Source organism: Neofelis nebulosa, chromosome 16, assembly GCF_028018385.1.
Source record: "Neofelis nebulosa isolate mNeoNeb1 chromosome 16, mNeoNeb1.pri, whole genome shotgun sequence".
Lineage (NCBI taxonomy): Eukaryota > Metazoa > Chordata > Mammalia > Carnivora > Felidae > Neofelis > Neofelis nebulosa.
The window spans coordinates 55,706,998-55,723,899 of record NC_080797.1 but is presented as its reverse complement, the minus strand read 5'-3'; the positions used below and the strand labels follow the sequence as shown (position 1 = coordinate 55,723,899).

General features: G+C 40.3%; 1 protein-coding gene across 4 annotated transcripts in view; it reads left to right on the top strand.

Annotated features, from left to right (window-relative positions):
* The window catches only part of HEATR6 (HEAT repeat containing 6), a 36,642-nt gene that overhangs the window by 6,516 nt on the left and 13,224 nt on the right, over positions 1 to 16,902 (top strand). For all 4 annotated transcript variants that reach the window (XM_058706036.1, XM_058706035.1, XM_058706037.1 and 1 more), the window contains exons 3-12: positions 301 to 441; positions 930 to 1,045; positions 1,858 to 1,972; positions 3,736 to 3,837; positions 4,699 to 4,836; positions 6,539 to 6,834; positions 7,575 to 7,752; positions 12,841 to 13,047; positions 13,479 to 13,578; positions 15,897 to 16,252. In XM_058706036.1, the coding sequence (XP_058562019.1) occupies positions 301 to 441; positions 930 to 1,045; positions 1,858 to 1,972; positions 3,736 to 3,837; positions 4,699 to 4,836; positions 6,539 to 6,834; positions 7,575 to 7,752; positions 12,841 to 13,047; positions 13,479 to 13,578; positions 15,897 to 16,252 (1,749 nt within the window). The remainder of the gene's footprint in view (positions 1 to 300; positions 442 to 929; positions 1,046 to 1,857; positions 1,973 to 3,735; positions 3,838 to 4,698; positions 4,837 to 6,538; positions 6,835 to 7,574; positions 7,753 to 12,840; positions 13,048 to 13,478; positions 13,579 to 15,896; positions 16,253 to 16,902) is intronic.

Sequence of the window (16,902 nt, the reverse complement as noted above, 5' to 3'; positions counted from 1 at the left end):
CTGTGTATTTACAGCTACCAGTATCTGGTTGGCTCCAGGAAAAGCTGCAGGGACTTTGCCAGGCTCTATTTTGAGTGGAGGGAGTAAAGGGGAGGAAGTGAGCAAGGCCCTGGGACAAGGAGAAGGCCCTGTCTTGATCAGACGTTCAAGGCCTTTAAAGCTGATCTTTCTGACACCAAAAAGATGGACACATGTGCCCTTTCTTTCATAGCCTGGTTCAGATGAGCATACATGTCTGAAAAAGACAAAAGTATTTTTTCTTACAAGTTAGATGATGCATATTTTTTCCTATATTCATAGGTGATTGTTGATGAACAAAACCTGGATTTCCTGTTGGCATATACTATTTCTGCTATTCAGCAGTGTAGTTCCTGGACACACATGGAGATTCTCCAAGCCCTGGCAGCTCTGGTTTACTGCAATGGCTCAAAATGTCAAAAGGTAGTTTAAACTGTGTTCTGCCTTTCCTTCCAAAGGTTAGGAACACAGGCTCTGAACCAATAGACTCGTGCTCAGGTTTCCATCCTGTCATTAATGAGATGTGTGACCTTGGTCGACCCTTACTCAACCACCCTAAATCTCATTTCTTCATGTATACGGTAGATCCTTTGAGGATGAGGTGAGACAGTCCTTGTAAAGTGCTTGGCACTCGCTAAACATGAACCGCTATTGTTATCGTCATCCTTCAGTGTGCACCCAAGACTGAAGAGCTTCAGCAGCTACCTGGGCTGAGAGTGATGATCGCTACTGGTGTTTCAGGGCACATCTTTGCATGCCCATCTGAAAGATTTAGCTGCTAAAAGATTTAGCTAGCAGCTAGTCTTTTGGGACTTAACCGCCCATTAGTTAAAAAAAATGACACCCACCTAAAGAGTAATAATTTTCCAAGAAGCCTTTTCTGACGCACGTTAGCTGTTATTTTGTTCTAGTACCTCCCAGACTTGCTCGGCAAGAACGGGATTTTGATGAAGTTGAGTGACTCGGCTCAGCCTGACCCTGAAGCTAGGAGAGCTGCAGTGCACTGCATGGCAAACTTGTGTCTCAGGTATGTGAGTCCGGCCACATCTCCTGGCTGTGATGAGACAGGGCCTCTCATGTCTGAAGCCAGAGCCAACTTAGAAAAATAACCTACTTTGTGTTTCCCATGTTCCTTGCTAATAAGATCATCGTATATTGTTTATTTTAGTGGTATTTGTTTAAAAAGGTAAAGTAAAGGAAAAAATAGACTAGGATCTTCTCCCTAAAATAGGGAAAGAGGAGTACATATGCAATATGTCAAGGTTTTGTTTTCTGTTGATACAAATTCTAACCATATTAAGTCTTCTAGAAGGATATAGTCATGAATTTAAGCTTTGTTGAGGCCTCTATCAAAACCAATTTCTTCTAAGAAAATGGAACCAATCCCATCCACCAAATTGTAGATTCGTGCAATGGAAACTGAGGAGCACAGACTTGAACCGATGTATCTTGTCTCCCCATTGTGGTGTTGTCCAGTGGGGAGGAGTCGGGCTCAGCTGTGTGATTCTAGCCAGACAAGACCTGTGTGCATTGTTTCCCTCTACACACTGAAAAGTAGAGCTAAAAAAAGATTTCTTTCTCCATACTTCTTCCACTACAAACTTCTGTAACTTTTCCCTGTGGAAACCCCTCTTCCTTCTTGGTATTCATTCCAGCCATGTGCTGTTCCACAGCCGTAGTTACTTACCCGAAGTGCACAGTCTTCCTTAATACAGTTTCATCTGAAGGTACATTCCAACTCCACTAGTCTGTATTACTGCTATTTTTAATTCTTATTCTTTTGCAAGCCCCATTTCAAAGGAGACTGAGTTTGAGTTACTTTCTCTGTATGTGTTTTAGTGTACCAGGACAGCCATACTTGGAGGAACCCTACCCAAATATCTGCTTCCAGGCTTTCTTGACCACTTTACAGTCTCCAAAATCATCTGATATGGATGATATCACGTTTTGCATGGTAGGTGGGGCTACCACTAATCTTGTGAATGTTACAGATGTGTCTAGAAGCAGTAGTCGAACAGAAGCTGTGACTAAAGAATATAATTTGGTTGCTGAATCAGTTTTGTCTGGAGATAAAGGCATAAGTGAGATATTTATAACCTGCAAAGATGGAAATCATATCTTTCAGGTTTAAATTACAAAACAGTTTCTGTTTGTTTCGTGGTTCTAGATTTTTGAAGAAAAGTATTTTTTCCCCTCCTGACTATAAAAGCAATACAGTTTCAGACTAGTAACAGTCTTTTAGATGGAAGGGAAAGGAGTATATTTCAACAATATCTGCAGTATTACTTCTTTTTAAAAACTCTGATGCAGATATGGCAATTTGTTAACATGCTTTAAATTCAGAGTGACACATTTCAAAACTTACAGATCTGAGGTAGTGAAAGTTCCCTATAGTTCCCTGCTCAGATATAACCACCTGGAACAATTTGTTCTACATGCCCCTAGACATTTTTTTCTGTATATAAATGACTATATTTTATAATTTTTCAGTGGGATCATACTAAATATGCTGTTTTTTACCACTGTATCTCCTTTTTAAAGTTAATATTTCTTGGGCATCTTTTCAGTACCTATTAATGTACCTCATGCATTTCTAACTGCTGTAGCTGGGAGACATTGGGCAAGTTACTTAACTTCTTAAAATATTTTTTTTTTTTTTCAACGTTTTTTTATTTATTTTTGGGACAGAGAGAGACAGAGCATGAACGGGGGAGGGGCAGAGAGAGAGGGAGACGCAGAATTGGAAACAGGCTCCAGGCTCCGAGCCATCAGCCCAGAGCCTGACGCGGGGCTCAAACTCACGGACCGCGAGATCGTGACCTGGCTGAAGTCGGACGCTTAACCGACTGCGCCACCCAGGCGCCCCAAGTTACTTAACTTCTTGAGTCTCCATATACTTTTTCTCTCAAATGGGACGAATGATACAGTTACATGAGCGGTATATGAAATACATCATTTAAAGTGCTTGGCAGATGCTTCCTGTTATTATGATTGAGTTTGCCATGTAGCAGAGGGCTAGCTTCTTACATAATGATTGTCACAACAGATGGACATTGAAGTTTCTTCAGTGTTTCCACTATTTCAGAAAAAGGCTATGTTCCACATCCTCTCTGTGTGGGGAGTGTTTTTTAAGGACAGTATCTTTTTTTTTTAAGTTTTATTTATTTACGTGATCTCTACAGCCAACATGAGGCTTGAACTCACAATCCTGAGATCGAGAGTTGGATGCTCTACCAACTAAGCCAGCCAGGCACCCAAGGACTATTTCTTAATGAGAATGCTGAGTCAAAAGATCGATCTTGATCAGAATTGCCCTCTAGAAACCTGTTCCCACATACATTCCTTTGACTTTAAGAACTAGTGAGGCTGCTGTATCATAGAGATTCCCCACTTCCAATCTCTGCTGCCACTTTTCCATCCCTGTCACCTCCTTCCCACTACACACCTCCTGTTTTTTTTTTCCTCCTTGCTCACCATTTGTACATGCTAGCTTATAAACATGTACAGTAAGACCACTCTTTTCAGTGAGAACACTCTGTTCTTCTGGAAAATAATTAGTAGTTCATCACATCTCTCCTCTAGATCTTCTTTCTTTTCCCCTGTTGCATGATTTTTTTCATCATTGAAAGACTTCTTCATCCTAGGTGGTGCTAGGAAGCTGACCCCTGGATAACCAAATTTTCTGTACCTTTTAACTTGGCCTCTTTTCTCCCCCAGTTGTTACAAAATGCATTGAAAGGTATACAGTCTCTTCTCAATGGGGGTAAGATGAAACTGACACAGACCGAGGAACTTGGAGCTCTTCTGGCTGTGCTAAAGGTAAGTGCTCATCGCGATGAGTGTCTTTCCTGCTCAGACCCCAGGCATAGGGACCATTTCTCTAAAGCTAGCTTTTGGGCAGTATATATTAGGAGATCGTTCAAATGTTCATATGTAGGCATATGTCAAATTAAGAACTGAAAACAGTAAGCTGTGCTTTAAGTAAATTCATCAAAATTCTAAAACTTGACGTATGAATCTTCACTTAGGAAGGGAATAGCTTATGATCTGTAGACAATTTAATTGTAGATCCTCTTAAACCTGTTTGTACTTGAAAGAGGAACCAGGGCTTCTCTTTGGCTCTTGGCCCACATAAGTAGACAGGCCAGTCAGATGGCAATTAGTAGGCTGCCTCCTTTCGTTTCTGAGCCTGCTGGTCGGTGGGAAGGTTCCTCTCTGGGGACCCACCTTTCAGGTCAGCCAGGAAGCGGCCTCGGGTCAAAGCCATTTTTAACTTACCTTGATCGTGACTAAAACTTTAAATCTTTCCCTGTCCCATCTCCCATATAGACAGCTAGATGTGGACATGGATAAGTGAAATAAAAATGATAGATTGTTTAAAAAAATCATAGATAAAATAATCGGATAAAACAGGTTGGATAAATTTTTAAACTTAATAAAAATGGTAAGTAAATAAAGTAAAATCAAACTTAAACTCATCTGACCAGACCAGATCCACCCAAATGGGATTAAACTCTTCTGTAAGCCCTAAACCTTCAAGATACCAATTTTCTTTGAATTTCTTCAATAAGATTCTAGACATTAATTGGTTCATCGATGTGATTCAGAACATGGCAAATGATTCTGTTTTATGATATGTTTTTGTGTGTGCGCTTCCTTCATCATCATCATCATCATCAGAAATCTATGTTTCATGGACTCCCGGGACTAAACATAGAGCTGCCCACGGTGTTATACCCCACTCCGCTTCCTCAGTATGACGGGCGGCCACCTGTCAAACCGCAGCAATCCGAATGCAGCACTTCTCGACCAACTGTGGTATGCTTGTGTTTACTTAGCACGAAGTTGTGGATTGTTTTTAATTGTCTGTTATATATATTTTCTGTGATTTGCATCCCTACTTGCGCCAAAGGCTGACCTTAAATTTGATTTCAGTTTTGGGTTTTTAACATAGTAAATGTAAATTCATCAGACTGCTGAAAACACTGGTTAGAGCATCTTATATTTCTAAGAGGTCTAGGCAGTGTAAGAGCTATAGCAGCGGACATTCACTTTATGCCTGAAGCCGCACATCCTCGTTCCCCAAATGCTCGAGACCACAGGTCAACCCACTTTTTCTACAAAAGGCTAATTGGTAAATATTGTAGGTCTCTGTTACAACTGCCAGGTTTCCCAGCCTGTCCATATAGTTGCCATCTCCCTCATGTTTCCATTGGAGAACCTAGAGCATACAGATATATGGGCCACTGTATTATATCTGGACGTGTATCCGGTATTACTTATAAAATGTTTATAATTTGAAATACTTCTACTCATTGAGTTACTCAACATTTATTGAATACTTGCTACATCCCAGACATTATGCTAAACATTAAGGATATAGATTCTGTTTTTAGGAGTTTAGGGGAGAAACTCAGAGCCTACTTGGGATTTTCTCTCTCCCTCTGTCTTTGTCCCTCCCCCGCTTGCTCTCTCTGTCTCTCTCTCTCTCTCTCACTCAAAATAAATAAATAAACTTTTTTTTTTTTTAAAGAATGAGTAGAGTACAAAAAAGAAGGAAAGTATTGGTTATTTTTTTCCGCCAGAGGAAACAGAAGGTGCCTAGGCATAGAGGATGAGCATGTGTGCAGCCTATTTGTTAACCAGTAGTCTAGAGTGTCAGGTGCGTGCAGGAGAAGGCTGGGACAAGTAGGTAGCAGAGGCCAAATCATAAGGGTCTTTTATAGTATGCTAAGGAGTTAGTTTTTATCTTACAGGTGGCAGAGATGAAGACTCTTATATAGGGGAGTGATATGATCAGATACACATCTAGGAAACATCACTGTGGTAGCAAGTAAAAGGTGTGAGTCTGGGGCCATGTTAATAATACAAAATAGAAGGGATGAGGACCTTCCTTTCTTAAATTCAGGGGACCTTGAGAATGCAGAGGGAGGCCTAGATTCCAAAGATATTTGGATGTCAGAAAGGAAGCAGGAGAAAAGAAAGAAACTGGCTCTTACTTACTATCTACAAAGCCTCAGTGACCTAAACCGTGCATTGTATATAGTGGATTAACATCTCTCTTCTACATCTAGAGTGGTGCTAGCTATGGGTCTTATCTGGAAGAACTGAGAAAATTGTCACTCTAGTCATTTTCTATAGACTTGAAATCTGTTGCTGCTGAATGCTTTCACAACTGTGCAAGGAAAGTGGCATTAGCCTTATACTCACAGATCAGGAACTTCAAGCTAAGTGGAAGGTGAAATGATTTGCCCACAGTCACAGAGGTAGAATTTAAACCCAGGCTACCAGTATGGCTCTGTTGTACATACGTCATGCCTTGTTTCCTGTAGCCCAGTAGGGTGTGTGTAAGCACTTAGCACAGCACCTGACACACAGAGTATTAAGTAAGTGCCATTTTTTTCTCCTCTCCTCTTTTCTTCTTTCTTCAGACTACATGTTGGGGACATATTTAGTAATTATCAAATGAGAAAGTACCAATAGCTCTCATATGTATGTTTTCATTTGCTCCTAAAATCAGAATAAAAAGAAGAAATCAAAAGTAAAATCAAGGAAAATCCATCAAGAAGAGGAAGAGGAAGAATCCAGTGGTGAAAGAGAAGCAGCCCCCATCACTGGCTCAGGCAAAGAGAACCTGTGTGAGGGGAGCACTCCCTGCTCCTCCTCCCTGGGAGTCCGAAGTTTGCCTGTAGAGGGAAACAGCATGGCAGGAAGAGACCGAGTCTCCACCCCCTTCCGTTCTGCCAGTTGGAAAAAGGTCAGCAGTAGTGAGTCTGACTATTCGGATGCTGAAGGAGGCATGCAGAGTAAAATGAGGTAGTAGTATTTTGTTATGTTGTTACGCCTTATAATCTCAGGTGCACATAAGTTAATAACTTTGCTTAAAAATCTGACTGCTACACAAGATTTAATTTGAAGATTCATTTATGCTGGGCTTTGTGTCACTCTACATCTGCCTTGTCCCCTTCATCTGCCTTTGTACATGTTGTTCCTCTGCCTGGAATTTTCTTCCACTTTGTGTGCCTTCTTATTAACCACTACTCCACTTTGGTACGAGCTCAGCAATCATGTCCTCTGAGAAGCCTTTTCTTACTAGCACCCCTGCTCCCCAATTCTGGCTTTGGTGCCTTCTTTGTGACCCTTTGATGTATCTCCATCTTAGCATCGATCAAAATGCCCTGCAGTTATCTCTTTAACTGTCCGTCTGTCTCTGCCCCTCGCAGGCTCCTTGGGGGCAGGGCGGGCTTTATGTCTGCCAGCCTCAGCACAGTGCCTGGCACATACTCACTATTCCTGATGCCAAGCTGTTGCCCTCTTATTTTCTGTCTAGTTGTGTTTTATATTGTTTACTGTATTAACTTGTTATGTAAACAAATTGCTTTAGCATGTTTTGATTGCATTTTGAAAACTATTTTTTCAACTATCACGTTGGCATATTTACTTTTGGGTTTATTCAGAATGTTGAGTTTCTCAGTGCATCATGTGAGTTGGCTGGAATAAATAGAATTTCATGTTTGTATTTTTTAAAGACTTTTTTTCTTCCTTCTCTTGGATAGGTCTTACCAAGCCAAAGTTCGCCAAGGAGCATTAGCTTGTTTTCTTTCTACTATAAAATCAATAGAAAAAAAAGTTCTTTATGGCTACTGGTCAGCCTTTGTTCCTGATACACCTGAGCTTGGAAGCCCTCAGTCAGTGTCCCTGATGACTCTTACGTTAAAAGATCCTTCTCCAAAGGTAAGAGCACTTAAATTCTGAGCATAATACCAGGAAAGTCTTTGTTGTTTTCCCTGCCTTATCTGTTCTCATCTGAACACAGCTCTCATTACTAACAATCCAACTCCTGACTCGAGAACCACAGGACAGGCAGGAGGACAGAACACGGGCGTATGTGAGTAGCAGGCTGAGAACGCTCACACTAGGGGCCCTGCTGCCTAGGGCTTGCTTGGAGCCTGAGTGCACTGACTTGTAGCCTCTGTATCCCTTTGGAGCTGCACTGAGACAGCCGTGGTTCTTTCCCTTTTATGGGAATGTTGATTGCCATGGGATTTATAATAGGAAAAAATCAAAAGCAGTTTAAACACTCAGTGGAATATCTTGGTCCATAATGGTTACGAAGAATACGTAAAGCTTAGAAAAATGTCTATGATAAGAACACATAAGAAAACTTGTGGGTGACCCTTCAAAAGCTCTTACAGGGTGAAAAAAATAAACAGGCCTCAGTTAAGCACAAAAATTTCAAACATCCAATATCCTGAGTAGTTATACCAGCAGGAAATTTTCAGATTAACTGAATCAGTAGCAAATGAGAACCTGCAAGAAAAATGGAAAATAAGGGGTAACAAATAAGTCAGTACTGAAGCCATTCTTGTAAGTGAAAGGAAAAATACTATAAAGGTTAAAAAATACATACATTTGAAAAGCCTCCCCCCCAAAAAAATAAATAAATAATAAAAAATTAAAGAAAAGAAAAGCCTCTGCTTTTCTGCTGCGGGGAGCTGCCGGCAGGAGCTGAGGAGATCGTCCTATGGAGCAAGTCGCAGGCTAGGTAAACCACCCGCACTGCAGCTCCCCAGCCAAGGGGACAGCGAACGTATGAGTTTGGGATATGAGTACAGAGAGGTTATGGAGTCGGATTTCATGAAAGTGGATTGAAATCTGTGTCATGGTGTTTATGTCTTTATAGTTTTTAATGTTTACATTTGCCTTAGAGTGCCATGAGAAATTTTACATGCTGCAAAGTGGTCCTCCTTGATTTGGGTACCTTTTACAAGACCAGTGCTCTAACCCCTGAGCTATGGAGCCTTGGGTACCTTTTAGATATGGTCTTGCTCTTTAACTTTGATGAATGCAATGCAAGAAATGTGATGAAAAGGAAACGTATAGAACTTCCTTCTGGAGATGTCCTAGCTCCAGGACATGAAGGTCCTGGAGAAATGGAAAAGCAGTCATCATTTGTAGGATTTAGAAAGATCAAAGTAATGAGTAGAACTTGTCAGTTCCATGTAATGGCAAGTGAAATGATTGTAGCCAGAAGCTTTGTCACAGGTTTTAGGTTAGAAAGGTGTAAAGAAGTGTGATCATGGTCCACAGTGAGCCTTAGTACACACCTCTGCAAACTGTCCCTGTGCACCAAGACACGTGCTAGAAGCAAGTGTTGTGGTCGGTGATGTCAGTGAGAGAGACTTTTTACAAAGACTCCTAGAAAGTTGTGTGCAAAACTTAAAAGTTCACATAAATGCAATGGAGCAGCAATCGTTGATCAGAGCTAGATTAAAAGGTACAGTCATGTGTAAAAGCTGAGTGGTCATCTGCTCAAAGGCTCGTTGTAAGTATAGAGTTGGATGCCTGAAGTTTCTCTTAGTCAGGATGAAACATGACAGTAGTGCATCTTGCTGAAGTGCACAGTGATGACAGTTTCAAGTTCATGGCAGCTCTGGTATGACCTAGGGTAGATTCAACTGGAAACACAGTTTTTACTGATATGCTGAGAAACTTTCCAAAGAAAAACGGACAGAAGGAAGGGGACTGGACTCTTCATTCAGAACACTGGCAATAGATTACTTTCAGGAAATTGCAGTATGAAATGCTAGAATGATTAATTCCAAAGGAGGAAACTTAGAAATTTCCTTTAGGATTTGGCAGTGGGCAGTACTTGGGAAATGGTCATATTTTTACATGTTGGAAATGTGCTTCAGAAAGCACATCCTGTATGTTTCCAGATGGCACAGAGCAAATTATCAATAAAAATACCATGACTAATTTATGAATTTCTTCTATAGGATTTCTTTGGGTGTTAAAAAGGTAGATTATGTGGCTATAGCAAGACTTGATCTAGGGAACAAACTATGGGACAAACTTTCTTGGTACCTTGAGAACTGTCCCGATTTTCAAATTTCATGATTTTTTATTTCTCTTTTGGAGAGCTATGAAATGTGGAAACAAATCAAAATCTAGAGTAATGCCCTATAAGGAAAGAGAATAAAGCAGGTTTGTAACTATCATGGACTGGTAGGTAATCGGGTTTTCCCTTATATGGCTGACCAAGAACAGATGGCCTTGGCTTGCATATCTCCAAATCCAGAGACCCCGACACAGTGTTCAAATGCCCCCACCCTAAAGGCAACCAACTTTAGGAGTGTGATCAAATAAAGTTAACCTTGAACATGTGTGCAGAATAATCAGTCCTGGGACAAAGCTAAAGAAGGGAACAACCAAGTACATTGAAACCTCACTGCTACCCACTCCCAGCCATGACTTCTTTATCATCCTCCCAGAAAGATTGAGACCAAACATAAAAAAGGAAAAACTAAGGACTAACTGAGCTACCTCTGCAAACATTTCTGCCACATCCATAAGTAGCGAAAAGGGGAAAGTGTTTTCCTGTTTCATTACCTTTGAACAAGTCTTCATGTCCAAGGAAGTGAAACTACCCCCTGGTGAAACAGAGCACACTGATGCTTATCAGATTGAAAAGTCTTCATCCATCATTGTAAATATTCAGACAATAAAAACTTAACAAAATGAGTTCTCTGGAGAGCTGCCCCTCTTAAGATTTGCTTGCACATCAGTAATTTCTGCTGAAAGTGCTGATCAGAACTGGTAAACAGTATATTAAATATTGATGTAAGAATCAGTGAAGCAGAACTTGAACAATTCAGTGTCATAAGTAGCTTTTTTTTTTTTTAGCAACAGAGATCTATTAAACAAGGTTTAAAGGAAATTAAATCAGACCTTTGAGAAATATCATGTGATATAGTATTATATTTTTCATAGATTTCCTACCTCGGTGATATATTTCAGTGACCTTTCCTTTTGTTTTCATTTGTGATAGTCATGGATACTTTTACCTCTTAGGGTACCAAAGTTAATGAGGCTAAAAACTTTTGGCTTTTGAGTATCAGTTCATTTCTTTCCACAAGTTGGTTTTAAATTGTAATTGCTTTGTCACCTGTGGGAATCATGATTTTTTAACTACCTTGTAAAGAAATGGAGGTTCAGCATAGCATACCTTTTTTCAGACCCGCCATCTAATCAGGGGTTGGCAAACTATGTTTCTGTATGACCCATGAGCTAAGAATACTTTTATACTTTTAAATTGTTGTTAAAAAAAAACTTTTTAAAATGGTATTTCATGCCGTGTGAAAATTATATGAAATTCAGATTTCATTGTCCATAAGTAAAATTTTATTGGAACATAATCATATTTATTCTTTATTTAGCATCTGTCTTGTCATGGCTGAGTGGTTGCAACAGAGACTGTGGCCTACAAAGTCTAAAATACAAAGTAGGTGCTACTGGTCCTTTGCAGAAAAAGTTTGGCAGCCCCTTACCTAAGTTTTTGTTGGGTCAGCTGACTTGTGACTTGAGTTCTTTCTCGCTTGCTGTTTCTCTCTCTCTCTCTCTCTCTCTCTCTCTCTCTCTCTCTCTCCCCCCCCCCACCCATACACACACACACACACACACACACACACACACACACACACAGAATTTCCTAATACATTGTCAGCTTCCTAACTTAAATGATTATGCTTGATTCTGAAGACTTATATTGTCATACTACAAATTTATTCTCAGAGCGGTAAATCTTTAGTTTTTTGTATGTGAGCCCACTCTACAAAAGATGCGCAGAAATGATTTATTCCTTAGTTACTTGGAGATGATATAGTTGAAGATTTTCTGGAGAACCTTTTTCACACCAAACTCAGATATGCTTCATGGTGAGCAAATATTTAGATTAGAATTATAATGTTGATTCCCAGCTTTTAAAATATCTGGAAGTATTTAGTTGGTATTTTGGGGGGCTGGCCAAAGAGGGTACAGTATTATGTAACTGGTCCTACATTTATCACCTGCATTCCATTATGGTTAAATTGGCTTTCTTTTTATTTTTTTCTTACCTGATTTTTTGTTTGCTTGCTTTTAATGTTTATTTAGTCATTTTGAGAGAGAGTGTGTACAAGCAGGACAGGGGCAGAGAGAGAGGGAGAGAGATGTGGGACTCAGTCCCACAACTGCGAAATCATGACCTGAGCCGAAACCAAGATTCAGATGCTTAACTGACTGAGCCACCCAGGCTCCCCTCTTTCCTGATTTTTAATACCACGGAATCATCAGAGTACCAATTGAAAGTAATCCTTTAATCTTATAAACAAAATTTTGCTTCATTGACACTTTTCCTGACAAGTACAGCAGACCATTGACAAAGGTGCACATATTTTCCTTTCCTTCCATAAGGTTATAGTTAATAGTTTTCCTTTCTTTGATTATCAAAGACTCTCACTACAGGCAGTATTATTTTCTGTACCTAAGACTATTTCTGAAAAGTTGGATCAATAATGATGCCTGCCAACTTGAATGTGCACAAAGTTCGTAATATACTGTTTAATTAACTTCGAGCACTCATGGATGCTTCAGTGTCGCATGTTTAGTGTGAAACAGACTCTAGACTTGGGTATTTTTTTTCCTACCCCACGAGCTATTTAGTTCTCTCTTTTTACTTGGCCTTATGCTTGAATAAACTAGACTTCTAATCTTTTAAGTTATTCTCATGTTCATGATTTCAGGGTTTTATATTATCATGTAGCTTAGACTTACTCCTTCCTGTAAGAAAACCTAACAGCAATGTGTTAGAAGTTTTTTTAAAGTGAGGGTGCAAGTGGCCTAGTTCATGGCTACTTTTAGGACCTGATAGATAATCTTAATGCCTCTAATTTTCTAATTAAAATGATCCTGAATACTTCAAAAATTAAAAACAAAAATAGGAAGAAGAGGATTTGACTCCTGATTATTAACTAATCAAGGTGAATCATTCTGAAATTTCAGACACGTGCGTGTGCTCTGCAAGTTTTATCCACCATCTTGGAAGGCTCAAAGCAGTTTCTTTCTGTTGCTGAAGACACCAGTGACCACAGAAGGGCTTTTACTCCCTTCTCCGTGATGATCGCATCCAGCATTAGAGAGTTACACAGATGTCTTTTGTTAGCTTTGGTGGCGGAGTCATCCTCACAGACCCTCACTCAGATAATTAAGGTAAGCATGCCAAGTTATCAACGGGTTCTGGATGGGTTTTCTCTGTTTCGATCTTGTATAATGTTTTACATTGTCCAAAAGTAATTTGACTTAAGAATAGAAGTAACAATTTTATTTAAAGTTATCCTATTTTATTTAAAGCTATTCTATTAAAAAAAAAAAAAAGCTAGCCTATTGTGCCTCCTCGCTTGATCTTACCTACACTCTTTGTATATCCAAATAAATGATTTACTAAAAATACTCCCATATTTTTAGTATTAAGTTGTACCAATGAGAACACAAGTGCAAGTCCCCTAAAAAAAGGACAAAAAAGAAACTGATTTTCAAATGAGTCTTCATAGATTTTTCTTTTTTAATTAAGTGCTATAACATTTTGTGTCTGTGCTGTGGCTTAATCAGGCCTATTGATGGGCTATTCTTGTCTTTTGCAGTGCCTTGCAAATTTAGTATCAAATTCACCTTACAACCGTCTGAAACTCAGCCTGTTGACCAAAGTCTGGAACCAGATAAAGCCTTATATCCGCCACAAAGGTTGGTGGTAGTTTAAAATCGATTGCTTTTTTGTATCAATCAAATCTAGATTATTAGTTTTAAAAATATTGAGAGCATTTTTACAGCTCTAAGATATCTCTACTCATTCTCAAGTTTTCGGGGAAAGCAGCTATTGCTAGAAGCCTGCTTTTGACCCCAGAAGCCCCAGTGGACACCTGGAAGAAGTGAGCTGGAGAATTAATTGTAAAGATTAGTGGTTCTTTGCTGCTGCAGTGTAGTGACTTTAGAGTTCTGGTTGAGCCAAGTGCAGGGGGCCGGCGCTGGGGGGGCGGGGGGGTGGATGGGGGGGCAGTGCTCTGGTACACAATACGTAGTTTCTATCCTTAAGGCAGAAGTAAGGATGGGTGGACAATCACATAGACATCATCCTCTTTTTGGAAAGAAAAACGAATATAAAACATAACTGCTGTAAGATTATCTCCTCTGCAGTTTAGATAAAATTCCAGAACCTCAACTCCCCCACTTACTGCAGAGTCTTATTTCTTGTTATTTCCTGACTTACTCCCACACGTGATATATCTGTGCTATAAACATTTGCCTAGAGAACATTTGTTTTTCTTTTGCTAGCAAGCAGGCAGTGAAAGTACTATGTGGTCTGTTACCAGACCACATTCTGATAAGTTTTTCAGTCAGAGTTCTTGAAGGAGGCAGTGATGTTTCTGTGACGTCATGGGAGGGGTACTAAACCTGGAGTCAGGCTGAGGGTCTGCAGCCCATTCCCATTTCCTCCATCTCATAACTGTGGCTCTGTCAGAACCGTCATTTCCTCCTAACAGGAAGACGTTGACCTACCTCGGAAGATTTTTATAAGGCTTAAAGGAGATGATGATGTATACACATGTATCACTGGACATCACGGTCCAGTTCACTTGTTTCACCAATGTGTAAAATGGGACCCAGAAAGATAAATCTTGCCTTTGACATCTCTCATGTCAGTGGCAGAAGTAAGATTGAAACAACTCAAGTCTTTGGGCTCAGTCCCCTGCTCATTCCGCTGCACCAGCTTTTCTTCATCTGTAAACTGAGAGGAGCGGACCATGTCTCACGTCCCTCCCAAGTGTCTGGCTTTGTCTTTCAGCATTTTCATGAATAAAATGGTCAAACCCTCAGAAACTTGAAAGAATAGTACAGTGAACATGTGCATATCTCTACCTAGACTTAACAGTTATTAACATTTGTCATATTTGCTTTGTCTCTGCATGTATGTATCTGTGTACGTGTGTATACATATGTGTGTATAAATAGGTATATTTTTGAACCATTTGAAAGTAAACTTCTGGGGCGCCTGGGTGGCTCAGTCGGTTAAGTGTCAGACTTCGGCTCAGGTCACAATCTCGCTGTTTGTGAATTCGAGCCCCACGTCGGGCTCCGGGCTGACAGCTCAGAGCCTGGAGCCTGCTTTGGATTCTCTGTCTCCCTCTCTCTCTGCCCCTCTCCTGCTTGTGCTCTGTCTCTCAAAAATAAATAAATGTTAAAGAAATTTTTTTTAATAAAAAAATTTTAAAAAAGAAAGTAAACTCCAGACATGATATTTCATCCTGAATACCTCAGCATGCATCTTACAAGAACAAAGACAATTTCCTAAAAAACACATCCCCATTCTCACACCTAAGAAATCCACATCAATTCCGTAATACTGTTTCATATCTACTCCACATTCACATTCCACCATATGTCTCAAAAAGTCTTCCCTCCCTTTTTGTGAGGACTTGGGTTCATTCCTGGTTCATGCATTTCATGTCATTATGTCAGCTTAGTCTCTTCTAATCTAGAGTAGTCCCATCACCCTTTTGTTCTTTCACCACGCTGATTTGGGGAAAAGTCCAAGACCGTTGTCTTAAAGCCTGTTTTACCTTCTCAGTTTGCCAGATAGGTTCTTTACAGTGTTGTTTTTTTTTTTTTTTTTTAATTTTTTTTTAACGTTTATTTTTGAGACAGAGAGAGACAAAGCATGAACAGGGGAGGGTCAGAGAGAGGGAGACACAGAATCTGAAACAGGCTCCAGGCTCTGAGCTGTCAGCACAGAGCCCCACGCGGGGCTCGAACTCACGGACCGCGAGATCATGACCTGAGCCGAAGTCAGCCGCTTAACCGACTGAGCCACCCAGGCACCCCTACAGTGTTGTTTAAATTCTGTTTCTGTCCCATGTATTTCTATAAACTGGAAGTTGGGTCTGGAGGTTTCATTGGATTCAGGTTACACAAGGACGCCATCATTCTTCATTGTCTGCGGGAATAATTGTGATCCTTGCGATAGCTGTTCCCACAGTGATAGTGATTCCCATCAACTTTGACAGATGTGAATGTTCGCGTGTCAAGCCTCACTCTCTTGGGAGCCATAGTGTCCACTCACGCGCCTCTACCTGAAGTCCAGCTCCTTTTACAACAGCCCTGCTCTTCTGGACTCAGCAATAGCAATTCGGCAACTCCTCACCTCAGCGCTCCTGATTGGTGGAAGAAAGCCCCCTCGGGACCCTTTTTGGAAGAGGCTTCAGTTAGCTCCCCTAAGGGGTCTTCAGAGCCTTGCTGGCTCATCCGACTTTGCATTTCCACTGTTGTACTGCCCAAGGAGGAGTCCTGTTCCAGTAGTGATGCTGGCTGTGCAACGGGGAGCATCTATGAACCATCCCCCATGCGATTGGAGGCCTTACAGGTAGGAGGTTTCCTCATTTTTAGAATGGAAGTAATCACTCTTCTTTCAAAGTATTGATTGATTGTGAGGAGTGAGTCTATGAAAATAACATATAACTGAGCCGCAGGTCAGTGGTGTTAGCTGTGCTTTAGGTGTGAGTGCTTTGTTGTTTTGGTTTTGGCAGCGGTTAGGAGAAGACTTGGTTGTAAATGTCACATTTATTCCTTTTTGTTGCGTCACTTTAGTGACCATAGTTTTTATGTGACAGGTTGGGTATGCTGGATTATATAGTAATTCTGAAAGACGTTGTACAGTTAAGCTTTGATTTCTGAGACTTTCAATATTTAATTCTCCATAACTTCTCTTCCATCTTCTGTCTGCTTAGAGACAACAGGAAGAAAACAACCCTAGATTAATTTATTTGCTACTTTGGTACTCAGCTGTGATCTGAGACATGGGTTTGGTTCTGGGCTCTGCTGCTGATTGTGCGGTTGATATTAAACATGTCCTTGAACCTTTAACTTTTTTAGCCTTAGCTTCTTTAGCTGAAATATTCAGTTAGTACCTGCCTCAGAAAATTGTTCCCAGGCTTGAATAGTATTGACAACCTTAATGAAACACATTTCAAAAATTATAAAGCACCGTGAAGTTACATGATAGAGTTAACTGAT